The following is a 27625-nucleotide window of genomic DNA, read 5'->3' as shown; positions in this document are numbered from 1 at the left end:
GAATGCACACTGGCCACAGTGTGGATTTCCTTCTATTCCTTTCCTGAGCCATGTTCCCTCTTTCTATCCCTTCTATTCCTTTCTTTCTTTTCCTTTCCTGAGCCATGTTCCCTCCCTCTCTCTCTCTCTGGACCATCCCGTGTGTTATACAGGGACCACGTCTTAGTTATTTGCCTCTGTGTCCACAGGACTTATTGGTGCCTGTAATCCAGTAGGTGTTTAATAAATGCATGATGAATTCATCTTTACTTTAAGTTTATTTATTTGAGAGAGAGAGAGAGAGCAGGAGAGGGGCAGAGAGTGAGAGAGAATCCCAAGCAGGCTCCCCACTGTCAATGCAGAGCCCAACAGAGGACTTGAACCCCAAGAACTGTGAGATCGTGACCTGAGCCAAAGTCAAGAGTCAGATACTTAACTGACTGAGCCACCAAGGCACCCCTGAATTCATCTTGAAACATACACTTCCATAAAACACTAACGCAGTATTAAACACTGTGGTGAGGCAGATGAATGAAGTGGGTCCAGTCCCAGCTCTGTGATCATGAGCAGGTGACAACACCTCTCCAAGCCTCGACGTGCACACCCATAATGTGGGAATGAAAATATCTACTCAGAGGATTGTTGTCAAGGCTAAACAGCTTAACATACATTGGTGCTTGTCAACTAAGTACTACTGTTGTCTAAGGGGTGACCTGGAGACACGCGGGCCATTTGAGGTCATCACAAAGATAGAGACCCAGCACTTAACGACCGAGGGCTAGGAGGGCTGGTAATTCTGCAACACATGGGACACTCCCCACATAACAAAAACTGCTCTGTTTCACATGCTTTCCCAATGTGCCACTAGACATTCATGGGGGTGGGGGGCTGTTTCTGACTATCAAGCCTAGAATCTGTTTTACAAGTAACTTGAAAGTATATTTTACCTCATTTTAATATAAACTGAATTTTCCAGAAATGGAATTACCATGTAAATTGAGGGTACACTGTACATTCTCTTATTCAGTACTTTACCAAACGTTAATGTCATTCATCATTTCAGAAAATCCTATCACCGATGGTAACGCCACCGACAGAGCCCAGTGGTCAATGAAACACCCGTCTACCCACATTTGTAGCTGCTGCATTCATGGTGATTCCATAACAGATGTGGTTAGCTCTTATTTCAAGATGTAAACCAGAGAAAAAGCACTGACAATATTCTGTGGAAACTTAGCTCTCTTTTTAAAAAAAATTTTTTTAACATTTATTTATTATTGAGAGACAGAGAGAGACAGGGCATGAGCAGGGGAGGGGCCGAGAGACGGGGAGACACAGAATCCAAAGCAGGCTCCAGCTCCAGGCTCCGAGCTATCAGCAGAGAGCCCAACGCGGGGCTCAAACTCACAAACGGCAAGATCATGACCTGAGCCAAAGTCGGACGCTCAACCGACGGAGCCACCCAAGTGCCCCAAACTTGGCTCTCTTGTCTTATATCCAGATGTACTCGTGCCAGGCTGCTGCCAGCACCTGATGACTCTATTACCTTTGTGGCATGATGGAACATTTACATACTGAAACACATGCTGTTTTATTAGAAGTTGCTTCCTTTTTGTTTCTCTTTTAAAAGACAGCTGGGTGTTATATCAATTTTCTTGAACTTATCTGTGCAGGTAGATTATTTATGAATCGCATTTCAGGGCAATAAAGGCATTATTGCAAATCTTTGCCATAAAGAAGGGGTGCTGGGTCTGTGAGTGGCTTAAGCAGCACCGGGGTGGGGGGAGGCAGTTAGGGATGGCATGGAGTGAGCACCTGCCTCCTGGTGTTGATACTGCTATTGTCAGTATACTGGGTCCATCATAACTGTGACACAACATACTTGCGATTCAGGATAAAGATCATGTCTGGCTTCTGCAGAGTGAATTATCTTCTGCTTCAATGTTCTCACTGGGGGTTCGAGTTCATTTACATGGGGGGTTGTCAAACAGGAAGGAAGATAGCTACTGCCATGGCACGATGCACAGTGCGAGGCCTATCTGTGCCCCCTCCACTTTCCCTAAACACACCCCTGGTCAAGGACCCTCAGTGGATCCCGACCGTCCATGTGACCTTAGTCTGGCACTTGTGCCCCCCTCCCCTGAAATCTGGCCTTGCCTATGGCTTCCCAATCTCCATGACCACAACTGACTCCCCCTTTCCATACCCCTGATCCTCTGGAAGGCCCAGCTCAGCCCCTGCCCTTGGGCTGTCCTTCAAAGTGAAGCTCAGGTCCCACCTCTTCCAGAAGGCTTTTCCAGACTACTCTGGGCCACAGTAGCTTCCTTATCCAAGCTCTGTACCAGCATGACAGTGCCATTATTTGACAACTAATCTGTACTACAAAATAGTGTTAATTATCTCCAAGAAAGGGAGTCCAGTCTTACTTCTCCACTAGACTGAGAACCTTTTTAAGTTAGAGAATGAGTTTATAAAAAACCACAAGCAATTAAATAAAAACAACAGTGATCTGTGTGTGTCCTGTGTGACAAGCACCGGGCAAGTATTTGCATGCCTCATCCCACTTAAACCTTAACATGCCTCAGACCACTGACATGGCACTCTTACTGTCCCCAGTGAAGGCTGAGGAAATAGCTCAGAAGCAAAAGAAAGGCCCATGCCCAGACCTGCAGGGCAGAGCTTCGGTTCAAACTTAGGACCACCGGGCTCTGCTCTCTTCTGCCTGTCTACCTCTAGGTCACCTGCCTATGGTGCCAAGCACATATTAAGCACTTGGGCTGGTGAATATTCATCTAGGCCAGGAAGGCAGCCAACACGTATTCAGGGCTCTGCATACACTGGTGGGAACAACACTAGTTTCGAGATCCACTTTGGCAGACCTGGGTTCAAATCCTGACTCCTCAAACAGCTAAGTGGCCCCTCTGCACATCACTCACCTCTGGGCCTCAGTATCTTCATTTATAAAGTGAGTTTGCTAATACTCACCTGACGGTCTGTTGTGAAGGTTAAGTTCAATAATGAAAGTAGAGTGCCCAGCCCAATGTCAGACACACAGTAAGCCCTCAGTAAATGTTTACTCAGCTTAGGGCAAAGACCTGAGCTTTGAACCTGGGTCAGTCTGACTCCATAGCTTCTGTGACACCCTCCATATCATCCTGCATCCCCCCCAGACCTATCATCACCCCTCATTTCTGCTGGTCCTTAGATAAGGGTATCACACCTACAGCTGCACACTTGGGATCACACACAATTCCTATGGACTCCGCCTCATTTTTCACTCCTCTCCCCCAAGATAGGTTGTCCCTCTGTTTTCCTAGCCACCGGTGTTGGGAGGAGGTGGAAGGAAGAGGGCTTGGTTGTGTGATTGTCAGGAAATTGCTTTGGAACTTTCACCCCAATCAATGAAATAGGTCCTAACACATGGCAGGCAACACATACTTGTCAGCTGATTGAATCAACTAACAAGAAATAAGGAAATGCAGAAGAGCCCCTGACAATAAGCAATGGATGCTCACTCACTGAATGAGGAGGGAAGAGGAAGGGAAAGAGGAAAAGAGAGAAGGAAAAAAGAAGAGAGGAAAGCGGGGGGGGGGGGGGGGGGGGAGGGGGGAAGGATGTAAGCCAGCTGCTGGTGGACCGTAATCACAAGCACAAAACCCCTTCACAGCAACATTAACACAGGTGTTTGAATCACGTGACTGTAGCCTAGCTACCTTGCACATTATAGAGTCTTTCCTACACTCTTGTCCAGAGGTGTCCTACCCACACCCGGCTGAGTGCACAGGGGCTACCCTCCGTGCCCCCTGCCCAGGCCTATTGTCCACCACTGCCAGGCTCAGCTTCCTTCACCATGGCTTTCATTGCATCACTTCTCTGAGAACTCTGGAGCAGCCCCCATTACCTGTAGCACCCACTCTGGTCTCTCAAAATCAGCCAACCAATATCATAGCACTGAGTATTTAAAAGTGAAAGGCTAGTTTCCCCAGAATGTTCCTGTGCTGCCTTCTGATCCTTATACACGTATAACCAGAGTTTATACCTTGTTTAATCATAACATGATGTAATTCAATATTGTATATTGTACCTTTTCCATTTAACAGTCCTTCGCAAAGCATGTTCTCCCCATTTTGCCAAAAGCTGTTTTTAAATTCCACCGAGTAAATATCCCATGACATAATAAGCTATTCCATGACTGTTGGGCTCTTAGGATCCTTTTTTTTTTTTTTTTTTTACACCATTGAAAATGCTGAAGGAAATACTTTATTCATATGGTTTCCCATCCCCATGGGAGGTGATTTTGATAGGAAGGTTAAAAAGTGTGAAACTTCTGCCAAAATCACCAGCCTCAACCATCCAGAAAACCTTGGTCCACTCCCCGCCTCCCGCAGCAAGACACTCCCCGCCAACAGCTCTTCCCTCGTGTCTGGTTGCCTTCCCTCCCACCCTGACATTCTGCCCACATTTGAAGGTCTAGCTTGAATCCTTCCCTGGCATTTGGGGAATGTTCTCATTGGATGGAGGAGATTTAAGTCTCCCTCACTGCAAGCTAGCTTTCCCCCCAAACCTGCCTCCCTGCCTCTATGCCTCTCACCCCGCCAGTCCTCCCTGTGTCACTGGCAAGTAACGGGCATTGGCAGGGTGACGGGCAGCACCGTGCCTTCTTCCCACTCCTGCTTCCTCTTTTTGCTGTTTTTATGCCCTACCCTGATATCTCCTGTTCCTCCAGGAAGCTTTCCAGACCCCTTCCACTCTCATCCTTCCGGGCCTTCTCTGAACTCCTCCGGTGGCCCTTGATGGCAGCCACCTGCCAGCAGCATGCAGCCGGCCCAAGTTTGCCTGTCATTGTCTCATGACTGCCAGGCTTGTGAGCTCAGGGAGACTTCTTACTCGGAGAGGCAAATATTTATTAAGCATGCCCTGTGCCTGGGACTGCAGATAGCAACTCCAAACAAGTTTAGAGGCTGGAGTGTAAGCAGACAAGTAAACAGGCAGTTATGAAACATCCCTGTGCTAGGGATGATCCCAGGGAAGCAGTGACATCCAAGCTGCATGGTTATTAATTTACCTCACAACAGAGGAGAAAGGAGATTTCAGGGAAAAGGAACTGTACAAAACCCAAAAATACTCAGTGCTACGATATTGGTTGGCTGATTTTGAGAGACCAGAGTGGGTGCTACAGGTAATGGGGGCTGCTCCAGAGTTCTCAGAGAAGTGATGCAATGAAAGCCATGGTGAAGGAAGCTGAGCCTGGCAGTGGTGGACAATGGGCCTGGGCAGGGGGCACGGAGGGTAGCCCCTGTGCTATCAGCCAGGTGGGTAGGACACCTCTGGATGATGGCACGAGAAGGACTCTAGTGTGCAAGGTAGCTAGGCTACAGTCACCAATGTAGGTGTTGCTGTGAAGGTGTTTTGTAGATGTGATTAAGGTCCACCAGCAGCTGACTGATGATAAGGGAGATTATCCCAAATGATCTGGGTGGGTCTGATTCCATCAGCTACAAGGCCTCAGGAACAGAAGCAAGGTTTCCCTAAGGAAGAAGTGGTACCTGTGGGCAGTGGTATTAGCTCTTGCTCAAGAGTTGCAGCCTCCCCTAGAGACCTCACACTTGCCCGGCCAGCACCCACAATCAGCAGTGCCTCGCACAAAATCTCTACATCGCCTACTGGTTCTGCTGCTCTGGCTGAATGCTGACTGACACAGTGGCAATATCCCTGACTGACACAGGGATAGGGAGGAAGGAGGGATCTAGCAGGGGCTCTGGAGGAAGACAGCGGCTCCCTGTCAATTCCAGCTACACTACACTGCCGCCAGCCAAGAGCAAGCAGGTGCACTGTAACTTGCCAGCCCCCTGCTTCGCCATCCACTCCACAGTCTGCTCAGGCTCACATGACCTCTCAATGCTCCCCCAAAGTCCCCTTTGGGCCTATGCTCATCACCCTTCCCGTTCACCCCTACCCAGAACCTCCTAGACACTCTGACCCCTTTCCTGTCTTCCTCCCCCTCCAGCATGCTCTGGCTGCCAGGACCCCCTGCCTCATCTGTTCTCTCTTTAGTGACATCAGCACAGCTACCAACTTGTCACTGCACTTGTCATGCTAATCTTGACAGAAGAGGAAACCGAGGCCCTGAGAGATGAAGTGATATGAACAGCCATACAAGGTCATGGTGGCACGCACTGAATCACACAGTTGGTGAGTAGTGGGGTAGGACTCTGGACCCCAAACGCTGGCTTATTCTGTTCCTCTTAATTGCTATCTCTCTTCATCTCCTTTGCCAGATTCTTGTGGGCAGGATACATAGCTCACAATTCTTTTGTGAATGCCTAGTACGGTGCTGACATTCAGTAGGCACAAAATAAGTACCCACTTGCTTCTGGTTTAGTTTTCCAAAAGCACTGCTCTTGGCCTCACATTGACAGCAAAGCCACTTTGACTCTTCCGTGCCTGCCATAGGGGAGGGTGGGCTCCTGATTCCCAGGGAGGCCACGCATGCGGGTGGGCTCCAAGCGTGCCAGGTCCCCAGAGGTGCTCCGCTCCATGAGGGTTAACAGTGCCCGCTGCCCCCAGCCAGGTCCCCCGTGCAGTGCTCCAAAGGGCCTTCTCAGGAGGCGGCCAGCCCTGCAGAGCCCCTCCCATCCAGCAACCACTGGGACTTTGGGGGGCCTTTGTGCTTTAATAAAGACGGTATTACTGAGTCGCAAAGCTTCCCTCCTTTCCAACCTTCCTCGCTGCCAGGGTTCCCGCTAAAGGTGACGCGCTGTCATTCAAGGCCAAAGAAAGGGTTGAATCAAGATGCTAAACTCCTTTGACTTAATGTGACAATCTACAGCTCTCCCCAAACCACAGTTGTGGGAGAAGCACTCCCAACTGGGCACAAAAGCCCCCTCGCAGCGGCTCAGGCTCCGGGTGTCCTCGGGCTCTGGGGGCCCAAGGGCAGGGACCTCCCTGCGCCGGCTGCCTGGGCTCTCTGCATGCAGCTCATGAGCGCTCTAGTTTCCTCTCTGAATGCAGACATCAGCCGGGCCACTGGGAGAGCCCTGCCACCAAGGCCGTCCCCACTTGCTTCAGGCTGCAACAAAGGCCACTTGAGGGCCTAGAGACAGCGCTGCCCAGTTCCTTCCCTGGGCCTGTTCTCTTCCCTTTCACACATCTTTCCCTTTTATTTCCCCTGCCCCCTTTACTCCTGCTTTATGCCTCATTGAATCCATTAGCCACTTTAGAGGGTGCTCCTGAAGAATAAATTTTCTGTGTGGGGCTCCTGGTGGTTTCCCCGCTGGCGGCTCTAACCCGCCTTGGTGGGGGGGGGGGGGGGAAGGCACACACTCTGGGGAGGAGCCTCCCAGGGCCCCTCTGGGCTGTGCGTCCATGAGGCAGCTCTAGGGCAGACCGCCTGGAGTGGGTGCCCTCACCTGCCCAGGGGCCCCACCTTGTTCCTCCCCCATCCCAACAGGCTCTGGTCCCCCCAGGATCTTAGGGCACACAGCTTAAGCCCTACGAACTTTGGTCTTCTCATCTGCAAAATGGGGTAATTGTCACACCTTTCTCACAGGGTTATTGTGAGGACTCAGTAGGTTAATGTAATTAGAGCCTTAGAACAGGGCCTGGAACAAAGTGCCACTTAACCATTTGCTTTACTATTAACATCATGCAGACGACACGGGCTGTTTAAGAGTCCTGTGCCACCTCCAATTCTTCTACTTGTTGGTGAATGAAGGAAGGGGAAGAAAAAAAAAATCAATTCAAGGCTATTTGCAGCTGTTTCTCTGTGTGTGTGTGTGTGTGTGTGTGTGTGTGTGCGCGCGCGCTCACGCGCGTGTGTGTGTTTTCTTTTCTCCTGCCTTGGTGTCCTAGAGCTCTGAAAAGAATAAAAACAGAGCCCCAAAGCAGTGAAAAGGCAGGATTCTTCTTAAAATCCCAGCTAATCCTGCAGCTTCCTTTAAAGTGGCAATAGTAGGAGGCGGGGAAGAGACCAGAATTGTTTTTGCAGTGCCCTCCCCTCCCAACCTCTGCTCCTGGAGACCAGGAAATGAGGGGGAAAAATCCATAAATCATCCACCAAGAGGAGGACAGAGGAAGAAATTGGGCAGAGGAGAGAGCAAAAACCAGGAGTCAGATGGGGAGGGAGTGGGGGGCAGCATGAGGGGACACCCTGACTATCTGGTGGGCAGGACGGCTGCCTGCAGAGGGCAGAGTGTCCGGGACCAAAGCTGGGCCAGCCACCCCCATTCCACAGTCAAAGGACTTTAAGGTCTCGAACCCCTGTGCACCTTCTGGCCCCACAGAACAAGGATGCCACGCCAAAAGTCGACTGATGCGACCACTTCTCTCCATTCCGCTGCTACCTCTGCCTTGGTCACCTGCTAACAGGGCTCCCACAGCCTGTCTCTCACCCATCCACTTGCAACAGGCAGCCAGAATCAGCTTTTAAGGATGAACATCATATCATGCTGCTTAAAAACGTTCAGGGGCTCTCCATCACACTTAGAATAAAATCCTGCCCTTTCCCCATGACTTGCAAGGTCCGACCCCTGCCGACTTCCCCTGCCCCATCTCATGCCATCACCGATTCTATCTGGACTCCCAGTTGCTTCGCTGCACATTCACCAGATCCTTCCCATTTGAAAACTTCACATGTGCTGCTCACCCGGCCAAGCCCTGCTCGTCCTTCCCATCGCAGATGGACACCTCTCTTGAAGGAACGCTTCTCTGACCCCTGCGAAGGGTTCCCCCGCCCTTGTTCTTTTCTCTCCCAGCCCCACTTGTCTTCCATCCATAGCATTTCTGTTACTTATTCATTCTGCATCTCCCCCAGCAGGACGTAACTCCACGGTCTGGATTACCCACCGCTGAGAAGAACCCCCAGCCTGGTACCTGGCACACAGTAAGTATGCAACACTCACTGGATGAATTAATGAGTGAATGAGTAACATCCATAGCAAGTGAGCATTTGGACACAAGAAATAGCACATCTGCGGGCTACAAAGGCTGGGGTGAGATTTTAAGGACCTTTCAGAAAACCTCTGCACTGCAGCTATCACTAACGCTTTGCAGTGTTTGAAATCATCCATGTTTTGGGTGACAGCAGTTTATATTAGTTTCTTGTTAGATGGCAGAGAGTCTGCGTGAATTAGTTGCACAGATTACAGACCCACTTGGGGCGCCTGGGTGGCTCAGTCAGCGAAGCGGCTGACTCTTGATGTCAACTCAGGTCATGATCTCACAGTTTGTGAGTTCGAGCTCCGCATCAGGCTCTGTGCTGACAGTGCAGAGCCTGCTTGGGATTCTCTCTCTCTCCCTCTGCACTCCTCCCCTCCCCCCCCTTCTCTCAACATAAATAAATAAACTTAAAAAAATTACAGATCCACAAACTTTTTCTGTGAAGGAGCAGAGAGTAAATATTTTAGGCTTTGTGGGTCACATCGTCTCTGTCACAACCATTCAAGTCTACTGCTATACAGTAGCACAAAAGCAGCCACCTACAATGCCTACAGGAAGGGATGTGGCTATGTTCCAATAAAACTTTATGTACAAAAACAGGCCTTTGGCCAGATCTGGCTACTCCCTGAGTTAGACTAAGGTTTAGCAAAGCTACAAAGGAAGGACAACCAGTAATCACCAGTTTTTTCCATCTTCAACAAATATGCATAGAGGTACCAGGAAAATATTGCAAAACCACAACATTGCTTCACATGCTGTCATTTGATAAAATAGAATGAAGACAGGAGCATACAGAAGTTATTTGAAATTGCTGTTTCATAGAATATACAGCATTTCATTTGTATTATTCTGCGTGTCAGCAATATGTTTGTACAAATGGGAAATCCTAAGAGCAATTTTCACTCTGGAGGTACTGAAGAGCTACTGAGGGCTCAATATTTGTTGCATGTGTGGGTGAGTAGATGGATGGACAATAAATGGAGAGGACAGGATGTTTGCCAGGGTAATTACAAAAGGCGAGTTGGTCAATAACTGCATGAGACATAAAGGGAGAAGTTGTCAAAAATGCCTTGGTGGTTTCAGGCTTATGAGACCAGGGGAGGAGTGGGTGGCAGGGATGGTCAAGATGAATTTGGTTGATGAATAAAAACAAAAAAATAAGGACAGAGCAAAGATAGTCTTTTCAACAAATGGACATCCACATGCAAAAAATAAATAAATCTAGACACAGACCTTACATCCTTCACAAAAATTAACTCGAAATGATCATAGACCTAAATATAAAACATAAAACTATAAAGCTCCTAGAAGATAATTGGAGAAAGCCTAAGTGGCTTTGGGTACAGCAATGACTTTTTAGACACAACACCAAAGGCAGGATCCATGAAGCAGGTGATAAGATACACTTCATTAAAATGAAAACTTCTGTTCTGCCAAAGATAATGTCAAGAGAGTAAGAAGAGAAACCAAAGACTAGGAGAAAATAGTTGCAAGAGGGGTGCCTGGCTGGCTCAGTAGGTAGAGACTACGACTCTTAATCTCAGGGTCGTGAGTTGGAGCCCCATGTTGGCTGCAGAGACTAGTTTAAAAAATAAGCTTAGGGGGGCACCTGGGTGGCTCAGTCGGTTAAGTGTCCAGCTTCAGCTCAGGTCATGATCTCACACTTTGTGGGTTCGAGCCCCATGTCAGGCTCTATGCTGACAGCCTGGAGGCTGCTTCAGATTCTGTGTCTCCCTTTCTCTGCCTCTCCCCCCTCACTCTGTCTGCCTCTCAAGGGCAAATAAATGTTGAAAGATTAAAAAAAAATAAGCTTAGGGGCACCTGGGTGACTCAGTCACTTAAGCATCTGACTTCGGCTCAGGTCATGATCTCACAGTTCGTGAGTTCAAGCCCTGGAATGGACTCTGTGCTGACAGCTCAGAGTCTGGAGCCTGCTTCGGAATCTGTGTTTCACTCTCTTTCTGCCCCTTCCCCACTTATACTCTATCTCTCTGTCTCAGTCTCTCTCTCTCTCTCTCTCTCTCTCTCTCAAAAATAAACATTAAAAAAAGATTTAAAGAACAATAAGCTCAAAAAATAGTTGCAAGAGGGGCACCTGGGTGGTTCAGTCAGTTGAGCATCTGTCCTACTTTGGCTCAGGTCATGATCTCACAGCTCATGGGTTTGAGAGCCATGTTGGGCTCTGTGAGGACAGCTCAGAGCCTGGAGCCTGCTTCGGATTCTGTGTCTCCCTCTCTGCCCTTCCCTTGCTTGTGCTGTGTCTCTCGTTCTCAAAATAAATAAACATTTAAAAAACATTTTTTTAAATAGTTGCAAGAGACACATCTAATAGAGGATTGTTATCCAAAACACACACACACACACACACACACACACACACACACACACAACACTTAAAACTCAACAATAAGAAAACAACCTGATTATAAAATGGGCTCTGGGCACCTGGGTGGCTCAGTCGGTTCAGCATCTGACTTGGCCTTAGATCATGGTCTCATAGCTCATGGGTTCAAGCCCCGTGTCAGGCTCTGTGCTGATAGCTCAGGGTCTGGAGCCTGCTTCAGATTCTGTGTCTCCCTCTCTCTCTGCCCCTCCCCCATTCATGCTCTGTCTCTCTCACTCAAAAATAAAAATAAACATTAAGAAAAAAAAAATGGGCCCAAGACCTTAACAAACACCTCACGAAAGAAGATACTCAGATGGCAAGTAGGCATAAGAAAAATGCTCTGTATTATGTCATCAGAGAAATGAAAATTAAAATAATGAGACAATGGCCAAAATCCAAAACACTTGGATGTTAGCGAGGATATGGGGCAATACTAACTGTAATTCACTGCCGGTGGGAATGCGAAATGGAAGACAGAGTGGTAGCTTCTTATAAAACAAAACGCTCACCATACAATCCAGCAATCACACTCCTTGGTATTTATCCAGAGTTGAAAACTGATGTCCACACAAAAATCTGAACACCAATGTTTATAACAGCTTCATTCATAATTGCCAAACTTGGAAGTACCCAAAATGTCTATCAGTAGGTGAATAGATACGCACCCTATGTTAATTGCAGTATTATTTATAATAGATAAGATATGGATGCACCCTAAGTATCCATCAGCAGATGAATGGATAAAGATGTGGTATGTATACACAATGGAATATTACTCAGCTATGAAAAGAATGAAATCTTGCCATTTGCAGCAACATGGATGGATGTAGACGGTATAATGCTACATGAAAGAAGCCTGACAGAGAAAGACAAATACCATTTGACTTCACTCATACATGGAATCTAAAAAACAAAACGAACAAATAAACAAAAAGCAGAATCAGACCTATAAATACAGAGAACAAAGTGATGATTTCCAGAGGGGAGGGGGTGGGAGGACAGGCAAAATGGGTGAAGAGGTGTGGGAGGCACAGGCCGGAATGAGTAAGTCACAGGAATGAAAGGTAAGACATAGGGAGCATATGAATGGTATCATAATAGTGTTGTATGGTGACAGATGGTAAGTCCACATGTGGTGTGCACAGCATAACATATAGAGATATCCAATCACTATGTTGGACACCTGAAACGAATGTAACATTGTGTGTCAACTATCAAAGAAAAAAAATTAAGGTGAATGGATAAACCATGATACATCCAGACAATGGACTATTATTCAGTGCTAAAAAGAAATTAACTTTGGGGGGCACTTGGGCCTTAGTCAGTTAAGCGTCCGACTCTTGATTTTGCCTCAGATCATGATTTCATGGTTCATGAGATCCAGCCCCATGTCAAGCTCCCTGCTGAGCCTGGAGGCCTCCTTGGGGTTCTCTCTCCCTCTCTCTCTGCCCCTCCTTGCCCCTCAAAATAAAAAAAAGCATAAAAAAAAAAAGAAATGAACTTGTAAGCCATCAAAAGACATGGAGGAACCTTAAATGCATATTACTAAGTGAAGGAAACCAATCTGAAAAGGCCACATACTGTATGATTACAATGATAATGACATTCCGGAAAAGTTGAAACTATGGAGACAGTAAAAAAAAAAAAAAAAAAAAAAAAGGATGAGTGGTTGTCAGGGGTTAGGGATAGGAGAGAGGAAAAGGTGGGGCACAGAAGATTTTTAGGGTGGTAAAACTATTCTGTAGGATACTATAATGGTGGGTACGTGTCATTATACACTTATCCAAATGCACAGAATGTACAACAAGACTGAAACCTCGTGTAAACTAGGGCCTTTGGGTGATGATGAGGTAGGTTCATCAACTGTAACAAATGTCCAACTCCAGTGGTCGGTGTCGATAAAGGGGGAGGTGACACGTGTGTGGGGGCAGGGGGATACATGGGAAATCTCTGTACTTTCTGCTCAATTTTGCTGTGAACCTAAAACTGCTCTTAAAAATAAAGTCTTTAAAAACAAACTAAAAAAACCAAGGACACAGAAAAATCACAAAGATGTCTCCATGTTGTGAACACTTGATTTCAATTATCTGGAGTAAAACTGTTTATCATGCAGAAGATGACAAGTTACAAACAGCCTGGAAGTTTCCTCGTGAAGAAATCAAGTATCTTAGAATCCTACATCTTGGCAGAATTTAATTAACAATTGAGAAAGGTTTTTATTTATTTTTCTAATTCAGACTTCTAGAATTTGGAATTGTGCCTAAAGAGAGGAAAAAAAAAGCTATGCAGAAATAAACCATAGCTGTTGCCTTGGGGTAGGGAAATAAACACCTACTGTGTGCTTAGAACTATGATCAATGTGCTCACGCTGAACTTGCACATGAACTCCCAGCTGAGGGCATGAGAGCAGAGGAGGATCAGGCTTAGGGAAGGCAGACAGACCCAGGCTTGAATCCCAGCTCTGCTCCTTCCAAACAGGGTGGCCTTGAGCAAACCTTGCAACCTCTCTGGGCCTCTACTCTCTTATTTGTACAATAGGGTTTGACCTTAAAAGCCAAGATGCCTCCCAGCTCTGACATGCTATGTTCCAATATTCCAGAGCCAGTATGCAGCCATTAGAATCCCCACATTCACAGCATCTGATTCTCTAGCTGTTCTATTGTGAATGCTAGCACTAACACACTAAATTGCAATGGCTTATCTGTCTGTGCCTGCCCTGCTAGGCACACTCTATGGGGACAAGATGGCCCACCACCCTCTCTACTGGATCCCAGCACCTTGCAGGGCACCCCAGGCACAGGTGAAATGCATCCATTCCACAAATGTTTATTAAGAACAGTTAGGTGGCACCTTGCTACGTACTGAAGTTTGAATCTAGTTTGTGTCTTTCCAACCCACAGCAGCTTCTTCTGACAGGAGATGCTGCTCACTCTGACCCTGGGGACATCCTGAATGCTGGCCTCTGTGATGTCAGAAGACCGTAAAGTACTCAAACAGGGAGCAGGAGGGGAGGGCACTGAAGGACATTTGCGGAGACCATCTGTGGGGGGTATGCTAATATCAACACAGATCAGGAGCCCACACACTGCCTGTTGAGCCACTGGAGAGGGTGGCTGGGCCTTCCTCTATGGCCCCGTCACAGACTCATCTGTGATCTACTCATTTGTGACCTGATCCCAAACCTCCATTTAGACAGTCATCTGCTAACAGGTGAGTCTGTAATGCATGCCTCCAGCAGCAAGAGACACGTTCAATGAATTAAGTTAAACCTGGGCCAGGAAACTTTTCTCAAGCTAATGAAATTTCAGAATTTTCTGCTGAAATCTGAGTATGGGAAGTGGGCTGGAACTCAGTCGTGGCCTGGACAAGAGCAGAAAGACAGGGTTCTCCTTCCTTGGACAGCCTCATGAAAGTGGCTCTGGTCATAGGCAAGAGACAGGAGCGGTGGCTTCCCACTCAGGAAGACTCATATGACCTGTGTTTATTTTTAGCTGTTTTTGTACAGAACCTGAAAAACCTTTGGACCCTAGGCTTATGTCCAAGGTGAGGCGGACAATAAACAGTAAGAAAAGCAACAGACCCTCTCCTGAGAAGACACCATGTGCTGATGGGGGACCCCTGGTCTCCTTAAACTGTTAGAACCTCATCATATATAAAGAGCTGAGGAGCTGGGCCACCAGGCTCTAGTTCCTAACCTGACACTTGTCACTTACTCCCTGTGTGGCCTTGGACAAGTCCCTTCTGCTCTTTGAGCCTAAATTTCTTCACTAATAAAATGTCAGGGGTGGGGGTAAAGCACATGGTTTCTGAGAAATCACAACAGCTCTGGAAAACCACATTCCATCCTGATGCTAACCCTGGTCTTTTTTTTTTTTTTTTTTTTTTTTTTTTTTTTTTTTAATTTTTTTTTTTTTCAACTTTTTTTATTTTTTATTTTTGGGACAGAGAGAGACAGAGCATGAACGGGGGAGGGGCAGAGAGAGAGGGAGACACAGAATCGGAAACAGGCTCCAGGCTCCGAGCCATCAGCCCAGAGCCCGACGCGGGGCTCGAACTCACAGACCGCGAGATCGTGACCTGGCTGAAGTCGGACGCTTAACCGACTGCGCCACCCAGGCGCCCCCTAACCCTGGTCTTGAGCATGGAACAGGGGAAGAGCCCCTGAAACCCAGCCTTCAGGAAAATGCTTAATTGGCTCATCGGATTTCAGCATTTCCCTTAAAACCACCATCTTATTACAGCTGCAACCAACAACCACTGAGCCCCAACTGTGTGCTATGTTATCTCATCAACTGCCTCTTTATAATCAGCGCATAAGAAAACTCATTATCGCTACACCACAGAGGGCAGGCAGGATAGTACTCTCATCCAAAGCCCAGGCTACGTGGCCACCAAGGCTTGGGGTCTGCTTCCTACCTGAGGGTCCTTAAGCAAGTTACTTACTCCGTCCAGGCCTCAGTTTCCTCGTCTGAAACAGAGATAATGACTGCCCCTGTCTCCTGGGCTTGTTTCAAGTTCTAAACGGAGTGGGCATGTGAGGCACTCAATGACCATCACCCGTTACTATCACAAGTACTACTGCCCTCATTACCATGCCTACTAGTGATGAGAGAAAGTAGGCTCAGGCAGAATGCGTGAAAGGACATCACTCAAAATATCACAATCTTCTAAAATTTGATCGAGTCCAAGGACAGGCAAGATGGGAGCAGCACGGGGTCAGTGCCGAGGCACAGTCTTCATCCAACTCAGGCCAGGCTCCTCAATCTCTCAGCCTCTGGGTCTCCACCTATGAACTCGAGGCAGTATCTCCCCAGGTTGTGGGATCTCATGTGCTAATGTGGATGAAAAATGCCTGGCAGAGTGTGCAGCGAACAGAAGGCTGTGGATGAATGTTCTCTCCCATGCTTCCCCATATGTCTCTTTTGAAATCTCCAAGAATGCAGCCTGCTAGTCCTTCCTTGAAACCCAGTCCCTGCATTAGAATTCTCAACACACAGGCTCAACAGCCCAGCCAATGGCAAGTGGCCCTATAGTGGGACTCAGCTTCCTCCTAAGAGCCAAATGGAACCAAATTTTGCTGTGGCCCATGTTCTGGGCCCAAGAGCTCAAGGCTACATGTGCCCACATGGACAACCCAAGTACATGCATGCACTAATGCCTTATCCAATGGCCCTCGCCCCTACCACACACAACTGCTAGCCAGCCAAGCCTGCTGGCCTTGGCATTGACTCCCAAGAAAGTGGTAATCATGGTAGAAGCAGTGTCCCTTCCCTTTGCACTTCACAAAGCACTCTCACATATATTAACTGGGTAGGGTAGAGGCTGTGTTTCATTCACCTTTAGATATCCATTGACTAATGCTAGGCAGAGAGTAGATACCCAGAAACAACTTCTCATATGAGTAAATTTTATCATTATAATAAGATTTTTAAGAATCACCATTATTTAGCACTTACTATTAGTCACACACTCCGCTAAGCATTAAATATGCATCCTTGCATCTCATCCTGGCAATCACCCCATGAGACAAACTTAATGATCAATCCCCATTTTGCAGAAGAGGAAACTGAGGCTCAGAAAAGTTAAGTGATGTGCCAAGGTCACAGCTAGGGAGTGACAGACCTCAGATGTGAATCCTGATTCCAAACTCTGGTTCTTCACTCCTTCAAGTCATTCTCCTCCTCTTTAGCCAGAAGAGGCAGCAAAAAAGGGGACAGGAGCAGCGTGTATGTAGTCTAAAGAAGTACATCAATAATGCACTGATTTTTAGATTTGGAAAAACAGAAAAATTCTATTGTTTTCATGATGCAAACTAGAGAAAGCAAAGATTAGCAAAATCATCTAGGCCGACAGAACATGAGTCTCCGTTCTCCTTTCTCTGGTGCACCAGGCAAATTTATGATTACTTTCTAGTACCTCCTTAGCTCCCTTACCACCCTCAGCATGGAAACTTGTCAATATCTCTGTTCTGCTCGCCTAATTTCCCCCCAGTAGGTATGCCCACCAGTCAATACCTACCACTGTGGGAAATGAGGGAACCACCTTTTGTAAAAGGACCCAGAGTGGTTAAGTTCCCATCTCCTTAGAGGTTTGACCTCCAGTCCCTGATCCAGCCAACAGCTTAGAATAAAGGTGATGCCTACCAGAAACAGGCAGGCAAGGAGTGAGATGGTCAGGGTGACTGGAATAAGAAAAGCTGCAGGTCCCCTTTTCCACAAGAAAAAATGGAATAGCACAAATGAGCAAACTACTGGCACTGACATTCAGCTAGAGCGTCAGGGCAATAGGGAATGGTGAGGACTGTGGCCAACCAGAGTATCCCTAGAAGGCGGTGGCTACTGCTCAGCTCCGCCAACCCAGCTGCTGTGTAGGCATGCAGGCCCAGTGCTGCCAAACCTTTCAACTTTCCAAAGGATACCAGAATCATACTTCTTTTTCCAACATGAAATCTCCTGATTTTTAAGTGTTGGCAACTATGCTTTTATTTTAATGTATTTGAGAGACAGCGCACACACGTGTGCGCCTGTGCACACACCAGCAGGGAGAGGCAGAGGGGGGGCGGAGAGAGAGAATCCCAAGCAGGCTCCACTGACAGCATGGCGCCCAACGTGGGGCTAGATCCCACAACCCCGGGATCATGACCTGAGCTGAAATCAGAGTAGGCCGCCCAACCAGCTGAGCCACCCAGGCATCTCTACTTTTTTTTTTTTTTTCCTTAAAGCACATGAGTGGGCGGGACTTGTCCATGAGCTACATGTACAACATGTGCATTGATTCTTATGGCACAGATGGCTGTGCTCACTAGACTTCCCCCCGTGTTCCCCTACATCTTGAGCCTCCCTGGCAGGCAGCTGAGGCCATGCCTCAGGCTCCAGCCAGGTGCCTGTGAGTGGGAGAGCCGTGCTAACTTCCTGGCCAGGGCTGTTGAGACCTGGCTGCTTCCTCCCACTTCTCCGCCCCCCCTCCCCCCCCCCCCCCCCCCCGAGAGGAGATGCAGGTCCCGGAGGCCACACAGTACGGATGGCACGGCAAGGCAACGAAATGGACGCAGCTGCCCTCCATCCACAGACTCTTAGTGGGTGAGGTCCTGGGGCCTATCAGTGCAGGCAGCCAGCATTTCCTGCCCTGGCACATGCCTGAAGCCCATGTCTTCATTACAAAAACTACATGGTTGTACTTCAGCACTTCCAGTTTTCAAAGCATTTTACCTCCCCTTTCCTTGCAGAGCTCTCAGTAAGACAGGACAGGCTTTGCTATTTCACAGACAAGCAAACTGAGGCTCAAAAGGCAGAACTGACCAGCCCTGAGGTGTGTGGCACGTGAGTGGTGCACTGGGTTCTAGCTCTGAGCTCCTGAGTGGACTCCCAGTCCAGTGCTCCTCCTACCTTCCAGCATAAGAGCTAACTTTTATAATTCAAACTCGGGGCACTCTCTGGGTCACCTGTGATCTTATACAAGGACAGCTCATGTTCTCCCCTGCTGGTGGCTAGTTGCTTGAAGATGCACCTCTTACCTTTCCTGTGGACTTGGTCCCCTTCCAGATGCAGAAGTAGCAGATGGTCCAGGCTGCCAGGAGACACAAGGCCAGCTCCCAACGGAGGTTCCCAATGTGCTCGATCCCACCTGAGATGGCCAGGACCCGGCGCCTGTGAAGGGGAGAGGGGAGAGTCACGGGGGCTGGAGACCCACCCTGATCCCACCCGGGGCAAAGCTAGTGCTATAGGGAAGCAGGAATAGGCCACCCAATCATTCACCTGCCTCCCCTACCACCATTTGCCAAGCATCTCCTCCAAGCCAAACCCAGAGCTGGGACCCCAGTGAGGAACAAGACCCAGCCCTCTGTCTTCGTGGATTCACTCATTGGGGAAAGACAGACCAGTTAGGAATGGTTTACAGTAAGTGAGGCAAGGGCTAAAACGGAAGAAGTAGAGGGGTTCTGGAAAGACTGAGAAGCATCTAGCCCACCTGACGACTCCAGGAGACTGAAGGACTGTCCATACACATTCCAGGTGGGGAATTTCAGTGGGAGCAATTATACAACCCTGGCTTGCTGAACTAAACAGCAGCCAATGAACTTGCTTTGGCCAATAGCACCCGTGTCACTTGCAGAGCCAGGTGAGGTGATTCACCATGTTGCCTTCTCCTACTATTGCTGTGATGACAGAGTATGTGTCAAGATGGAGCCCCTAGGAGCCTGACTTCCTGAGTGACTACACATGAGCCTTCCTGCTACCCTCTGTCAAAGATGTTGTGTGAGCAAGAAAGCAACTTTGCAGCCTTAAGCTACTGAGATCTTTGGAGATGTTTGTTATTGCAGCAAAACCCAACCAATGCTGACTGATACATGGGTTTAGGGAAAGCAGTCTGGAAGAAGTGATATTTGAGCTAAACCATAAAGGATGATGGGATTCAGCCAGGAGAGAAAGGGACTTAAAATTGTTTTAGATGGAGGGAATAGCACAAGCAAAAGCCAGAAAACAGAGTATGGGATTATTGGGGAATACTGGAACATAGGGGTCATAAGGGAATCGCAGAAAACGTAAACAGAGACGCATCCCTGGGAGCCTTGAATAGCAGGCCAAGAGTAGGGATGTCCCAGAAGGCCCAGGCCACAGGAGGGGGAGGACCCCAGGCTACACTGAGTCAATGCCTCGAGCCACAGTCTTCCTTCAGAACCCATCAATCCTTCAGGGTTGACACAGACCTGGCTCCCAGAGCCTACGCCCGGGGTTTGTGTTTCTTTAAAGTCAAACTCGCCACGCTCCATATTGTGCAGAACCGTGGCACTAACACAAACCCCCTCCAAACTCGCTCCACGAACCCCATTCTGGCTGCCAAACCACCCCCGTCGGACCACGCCAGTCGTCTCAGCACTCTGGGAACATCCTTTGAGCAAGCAGCTCCCATCCCACCAAGCATGAAAGCCTCCCTCAGTGTCTGTCTCCCTGGGAATCTGCTCAGGGCCTGATTCTGCATTAATTACTCAATGACACCAATTAGCACTGGTCTACAGGCTCCCTCCAGCCCCAACCCCTGCTGGAGAAATCAGGCAGGCCCCCAAACAAAATTGGGCTGTGTGGATTTATTTGAAAGGAAACCAGCTTTCAGACCTATTGCTAGAAGTGCGAACATCCACTTAAATACACATTTACTGAGCACCTACTATGGACCAGGCACTATATTAAAACTGTGAATTAAAACAAAAGCATGTATGGCTTTTGCCCTCTACAAGTATAAGTTGGACCAAAAAAAAAAAAAAAAGTCCAAGTTTTTAAGGAAGGAGATAGCCACATCATTGTAACAGCAATTTTTTTTAAAATTTTGTTTCTTATGCTTAGTAGTCTCTGGCTTTAATTCCGTTAAAAACTATAGGCCATTAAATGAAACCTTCAAGAGTATCTATTATCATAACAGAATAGTGGGCCTCAGAGCACGGTCCTTGTGGAGTGCTTGCTAAAAATAAAAAAATTCCTGCATCTCGTCCCAGACCTACTGAGTCCAGATCTTTGCCGAACGACTCCCCCGAAGCTGCATTTTGCTGCACCCGCCCAAGGATTGCTTATGCGTGGGAAGGCCTCAGCACCACAGAAGTAGAGTTTCCTGACAATGAAGGAATAACCTACACACCCCACCTGAATAGATTTTTTGAAGAGGACCTAGAGATGGGGTCTGATATCCTTTGAGAAGCTCCTGAAGGACTGGACTTTCTCCTCCCCCAAAATACTGTGATGCACCCACTCACTCTCAAAATTCTGCAGGGAACCTCAGAGTGTTCATCAAGGACCTTGTTTCTCGATTAAGAGTCTCGTAGCCTACATATATCTACCACCTTACAAACTGCCCCCGACAGCATCCTGAATGCCCTTGAGGTGGGCATTCCTTCTCATTCAAGAAGAAATAAGCCCGCTCAGGAGAGAAAGTGGGCCAGTGCAGATGGTGTGCTTTTCCCATTCCACTCCAGGCTGTGAATTTTTCATTAAAGAAGCACTTACATGAGGTCCCCAGCTAGCAGGGGTGCACATACACATATGCCTTCTTGTTGATGTAGTTGTTTTCTGAACTGGGACTTGAAAACTGGAAACGGCATGGGGACAGAGGGACAGCAGAGGGGGCAGAGCAGCCAGGAGGGAGCTGGCTCAGGTCCCCTCTCTTCCACATTTTGGATGCCGCAAACTTTTGAGTCATGCAGCCTGCTTCGGCGCCCTCTCGCTTAATTGAACAATCTAATTCCCAGAATGGGAAGCAGATTACTAAAAGCTACGCAGGATGAATTGCTCTTTTGTTTCACCAGACACTATTTGAAAACATCCTCAAACTATTTTCTTTAGGTTGTACCAGCACTGACTCTAACTAGCAATGGACCTTGGGTTTCTAAAGATAGAAGGCTCAGGGGCCAGGTTCTCAGCCTGCAGGGCTGTGGGTTGTTTTGAAACCCACAAGGGCAGCCTTTGAGAGTCCAGGGGCTGGGGCACTCAACTCCGGAGACTTGGAGAAGGCACAGCTCTTCCTGGGAAAAAGCTTTCTTAATGACCCTCCCCATGAAGTGCTGGAGAGGAGAAAGGTCTGAATAAGGAAGAGTTTGCTGCCAACACCCTGGCAAAAAAAAAGGGGACCAAGGAACAGACCTCCTGACACTGTCCAGGGAGCGGGAAATGTTGAAGACTAAACAGAACTCTTTGGAGGCATTTACTCAAGTTATTCTGAACACCTACTATGAGCCAGGCATGGGAGCAGGTCCTTCACGAGGTATCTTTTTCAGACCACACGTGTAGAATATTTCTGGAGATAGCTACCCAGAGCTTGGCAGTGTGGTGCCTCTGCTTCTCCAGCCCCTGGCACCTGTAGAGATGGACTGGGTTCAAACTGAGCGCTGTTCCTTACCAGCTGTATGACCTTGGGGAAGGGACATCGCTTCTCTGAGTCTCAGCTTCCTCATCTGTAAAATGGGAATGACAATACCTCCCTTTGACAGGTTTCCAAGCATCATTTAACCCTCCCAACAATCCTTGAGGTAAAGAGAATCACCATCATTTCAAAGATGGGGAAACTGAGGTGTGAGCGGTTCAGTAACTCACCCAAAGTCATACCAGGAGCAAGCAACAGAGCTGGGATTTGAACCTAGGGATCCTGGCTCCAAAGCCTGCACTTCCAGCCTCAATGCTAGCTCTGAGATTCCCCTGTAACACTAAAATCACTGCCTTCTTCTCTTCTTCATTAATGAAAGCTGTCATTAAATGCATGCTCCAAAGCTATCTTACGTGTTTTTGCATATAACATAAAGGTAGTACGCAGCACATGTCCTTCGTAATTTATTAATTTATTCAAGTAGCACTTAGTAAGATGTCTTTAGTGTGCCAGTGTTACACCGGGGGTCCATAAAGAGCTCATGTTCTAATGGGGAAAGCAGACAAGAAAATAGAACTGGGCATAGAGAGGATCAAGACAGAGAAATCATTGGGACCATCATCGGGGATTTGACCAATACCAGGATGCGGAGATCAGAGTGAGCCAGGAGATCAGAGTGAGCCAGAGAGATCCTGGAGGATAGGAGGGAGTCAGCAAAGAAGGGCGGGGAGCACTTGGGGCAGAAAGGCCACCAGGGGCAAAAGGCTGGAACAAAAGTTCAGTGAGACCAGGGAAAGGCATGGCACGTTGGGTAAGCGCGGCAGAAGCCAGGGTGAGAAGTGGGGTGACGACAGAGCTGGACTATGAGCCTTGCTGAGGGGCTAGGGCTTCATCCTGAGGGCAACAGGAGCCTCATTGAATCTTAAATAGGACTGAGACCCTATCAGATACATATTCTGGAAGACTCTCTTTGGCTGCAGTGGGAAGAATGGGCAGTAAGGGTAGAACGGGTCAGGGCTGCCTTAGTTTGCATAGTAATTAGGGAGGGTCTGGACCAAGGTAGGGGAATGGCCCTAGAGGAGAACAAATGGGCTTGAAAAAAGCACAGGAACAAGGTGACTGCCTAGGGGTGGCAGGTAGGAGGGAAGAGGGGGTTCCCAAGTGACACCCAGCTTCATACTTGGATGGATGGCGGGCAGGTCATTAGCTGAGCAGGAGTGAATTGTCAAGAAGGTTGGAGGAGGAAGAGGTGAAGAACCAATCTTTTAGACAAGATGATTTTGAGGTGCCTGTGGGACACCTACGAAGCTGCAATGCCCAGAGGCAACTGGGTCTCTGGGTGTAAAGCTCAAGAAAGAGACACAAGGAGGAGATTCAGACCTGAGCCATCAGGGTGTTCTGGGAGCACATGAGGCTCCCTGGGGAGAGCTGGAGGAGGAGAAGGAGGCAGGGGGAGGACGTGCACAGAGCCTCCAGAACCCCAACATTTACAGGACAGGAGAGGAAGGGAGGAGCCCTTGCAGGAGGGAGACAAGTGTGAGCAGAAAAGCAGGGAGCAACAGGAGAAGCCGGCATCCCTGGAGGCGGAGGGCATTCCAGAAGGGGAAGCAGTCCACCTGCCACGTGCTGCAGGGCAGCCTGGCAAGACGGAGGGTGTCAGGGGATTTGGGACCAGAAGGTGGGAGTGAGGCAGGGAGAACAGATCCTCGTGGGGCAGACTTCAGACAGCTCTGAGTGAGGAGCAGACATGCAGTGGGATGCTGGTGGGACCCTGGTGAGTTTGGCTTTTATGGGTCAGAGACCATGGTATCTGGAAGGGCCACACAGAACACAAGAGCTGTTTTACTTATAATGGGGTAAATGTGTTGGGGAAATCAAGAGGCCAGTTTGGAAGGAAACCATCCTTATTTTTTTTTTTTTTTTTTTTTGAGAGAGTGACAGCAAGCACATGCCCATGAGCAGGGGAGGGGCAGAGAGAGGGGACAGAGGATCCAAAGTGGGCTCTGCGCTGACAACAGATGCAGGGCTCGAACTCAGGAACCGTGAGATCACGACCTGAGCCGAAGTCTGGCACTCAACCCACTGAGCCACCCAGGCGCCCACAAACTGTCGTTATTAAGAGACTGCCAGGAGAGAACCGGAAGGAGCTGGAAGCAGAGGGGACTATGGCAGGTGCCACATGAAAGCCATACAGCTCATTACATTCAGTTCACTGTGAGAGTATTATTAGACCCATTTTATGGGTGGGGAAACTGAGGCCAAGTGAGGTAAAGGAACTTGCCCAGATTAGGACTTGAAACCAGGTTCTTCCGGTGCCCACACCCTTTCCCCCACTGCTGCCCGCCAGAAATGGACCCCAGCAAGAGGATGCCTCTCACTCAAGGCTTCTCCCCCATCCTTCACAGTCTGAGGGAAAATGGCTGGGTTCCCAAATCCAGTCTCCAGACATCACCCTCATTTCCATCTCAGTGTCTCATACATAGAGAGGCTGAGTCTGGAGGGGAGGAAACAGCCTCACACCTGGGGCTTCCCTAGCTTGCAGAGCCAGGAATGGTCTGACCCTGGAAAGCAGAGAAGGAGCAGGCAGCCAGGCCCCTCTCTTCCACCGGCAGAGAGCCTGGGAGAGGCCATGTGGGAACAGCTCCCAGCGTGGCTGGCTGGCCGGAGAGGCCGCCTCATCTTGATGTCCAGCACGAGGCCGGCAAACACATCACCTTTCTTTAACCTGCCACGGAGTAAGTGTTGCCAGGGACGCACAGACCGCCCTAAAAACTGGCGCTGAGGGGCTGGGCTATAAATAGCCTTGCTGGTCTTCCTTTCTGGTCTCCCCAAGCAACAAACAAACAAAAAAGGGCCCATCACCAAAACTAATGTGCCTTCCCTGCCCCCTCCAGAGTTTCTCTGCCTTCGGGGTTCTGCTCTCACTTCTCTGGGAAGAAAGAAGTGCAGGCCCCCAGCTCTGACTTGCTCCTATGAGCCCCAGCAGAGGTCCTAAATGCCGCTGGAGGCACAGGGCAAGGACCCTCCTTGTCAAGCAACTGAGGCCTCTGCATCATGCCATCTTCCAGCAGATAGTTATCAGGTGCTAACTCCATGCCGCGTACCCTAAGGACTAAAGCCACAACGATGAGTGAAGCAGGGGTGCGCTGAGAGAGCACCCCCTCAGGTTGTCGGAGAGCTTACTACCCAGGAGTATGAAGAAAATAACAAGGACCATGATAGCCTGGATTTCCTCATGCTCACTCCCAAGGTAAAGGCAACAGTTGTTCCCATTTTACAAGTGGGAAAAGTGTGGCTTAGGGAAATTAATATGCCCAGGAAGGCTGAGGCAGAATCCGAAGCCTCACCTGTTCGACTTCAGAGGCAGAGCTTGGAGCCACTGTCTGGTCATGGGGAAGACGGAACAGAACTGTGTCATTTACAGAATGACCTAGGTTGGCACGAGGAGTCAGGAGCTACTGCTCCAATTTCTTCTGTCACTGCAGAAATCCCCCTAGGCCATGCGGAAGTCCCCATCAGCCCCCAAGCACACCTTGACTTCTCCACCTTACAGGATTCATTCCTGTAAGGAATTCTTCCTCGTTCTTCCTCATTCTCCCAAGCTGTAAAAATTCTACCTGTCCTTTAAGCACCAGCTCAAATAACACAAAGCCTCACAAAGTGTATTCTTGGTCCCTACCCATATCGTAAGGGTTAGTCCATCCTTTCATCTAAAGGTTAAGCGAGCATCTACTGTGCACCAGGCACTCCTAGATCAGGGGTCAACAAACTTTCTTTAAAGGCCAGTGTGTAAATATTTTAGGGTCTGCAAGCCATATGGTCACTGTCCCAACTATCTATCTTTGCAGTGTGAAAGCAGCCATACACAATTTATAAACAAGTGTGGCTGTCTTCCAACAAAACTTTATTTACAAAAATAGGCAGGAGACGGGGTTTGGCCAGTGGTCTCTAGAACCCTGTTCTAGGCTTTCCAAAGAACAGCAATCCTTCAAGACACTCAAAAGTTCTCACCAGGACCTCAGTGGAGAAAACGAAGTACACTGTAGCCCTCCTTTGAGAATCTCAATGATCATCAGAAAATTAAAGGTTCTAAGGAGTCCTGTGGTAAAGATACTTTTATACTCTGATTAACCCAATGTTTCCCAAATTTATTCAGAAGTATTCCCCATTAAAGCCAAACTAAAACCACAATGAGATACTATTTCATATCCACTTGGGTGCACCTACCAGGATGGCAGTAATCAAAATAACAAGTGTCCTCTAGGATGTGGAGAAATGGAACATCATATATTTTTGGTGGAAATGCAAAACTGGTTTAGCCACAATGGAAAACGGTTTGACAGTTTCTTAAAAAGCTAAACATACAACTCAGAGGTTCCACCCCTAGGTTATTCCTAATAGCCAAAAACGGAAAAGCACCCAAATGTCCATTAACTGACCGACAAAATGTGGTGTATCCATACAACGGAATGTTATTTAGCCACAAAGAATGTTATTTATGACGAAGTGATACATGTGATAACATGGGTGAGCCTTGAAAACATGCTAAATGAAGGAAGTTAGTGAGACCTTGCATGACTCCATTTATATGCCAAGTCCTAACTAGGCAAATTTAAGGAGACAGAAAGTGGAGGAGTGGTTGCCTGCAGGCTGAAGGAGAGATGAAGTGTAAATGGGTACTGAGAGCCCTTATGACGTGCTGGAGATGTTCCAAACCTGTATTGTGATGAGGTCACGATCGGCAGTGATTCAAAATCACTGACTTGCGCACCTACAAGGGGAGCGCTTTATGGAATGTAAACTGTAACCCAGTTACTAAGAAGTTGTCAGGAAGGGGGGCGCCTGGGTGGCTCAGTCAATTAAGTGGCCGACTTTGGCTCAGGTCATGATATCGTGGTTCATGAGTTCGAGCCCCTCATCGAGCTCTGTGCTGACAGCTCAGAGCCTGGAGCCTGCTTCAGATTCTGAGTCTCTCTTTCTCTCTGCCTCTCCCCTGCTCGCACTGTTTCTCTGTCTCTCTCAAAAATAAACATTAAAAAAAAATTTTTTTAAGTTGTTAGTAAGAAGTGTACTGTGCCATGTTTCTGCCTTTCCAAAGCAATACTTCCTCAAGGGCATTACGCAGAACACACACTTAGGAACAGCACACTGGCACTCTTGCGTCTGTTAGTCCTGTTTTGCTCCCATTGTTCAGGGGAAACTGAGGCTCCAGGTATTACTGAGCTTGCCTTGGATCACAGACGGGGCTTGCGCCCCAGTGTTCTGTTCCAGTGCCCCCCTGGCTGGAGGGTGAGATCCAGGAAAGTAGGAGGCAGTGAGGAGCGTGAGTCTAGAAGAAGGGACTCTTATGGCATCAAAACTCAGGGAAGAGCCCTAAAACTTGTGCCTCATGGGGAGACGTGAACAGAGGTACTGCAGGTCAGGAGGCAAAGTGCAGAAGGGGCAGGCCAAGCAACAGAGAGGCTGCCACGGCTTTGG

The 27625-nt window shown here is 48.3% G+C and overlaps 1 protein-coding gene across 1 annotated transcript in view; it reads right to left on the bottom strand.

The window, feature by feature from the left end:
• Positions 1–27625, bottom strand: part of SLC6A11 (solute carrier family 6 member 11) — a 135945-nt gene that overhangs the window by 88558 nt on the left and 19762 nt on the right. Inside the window, exon 5 of the mRNA XM_060631769.3 lies at positions 18816–18948. Within this exon, the coding sequence (XP_060487752.1) occupies positions 18816–18948 (133 nt within the window). The remainder of the gene's footprint in view (positions 1–18815; positions 18949–27625) is intronic.

This window comes from Panthera onca, chromosome A2, assembly GCF_046562875.1.
Source record: "Panthera onca isolate mPanOnc1 chromosome A2, mPanOnc1 haplotype 2, whole genome shotgun sequence".
In the NCBI taxonomy this organism is placed as follows: Eukaryota; Metazoa; Chordata; class Mammalia; order Carnivora; family Felidae; genus Panthera; species Panthera onca.
The sequence above is the reverse complement of the archived record's forward strand: the minus strand, read 5'-3'. Positions and strand labels throughout refer to the sequence as shown.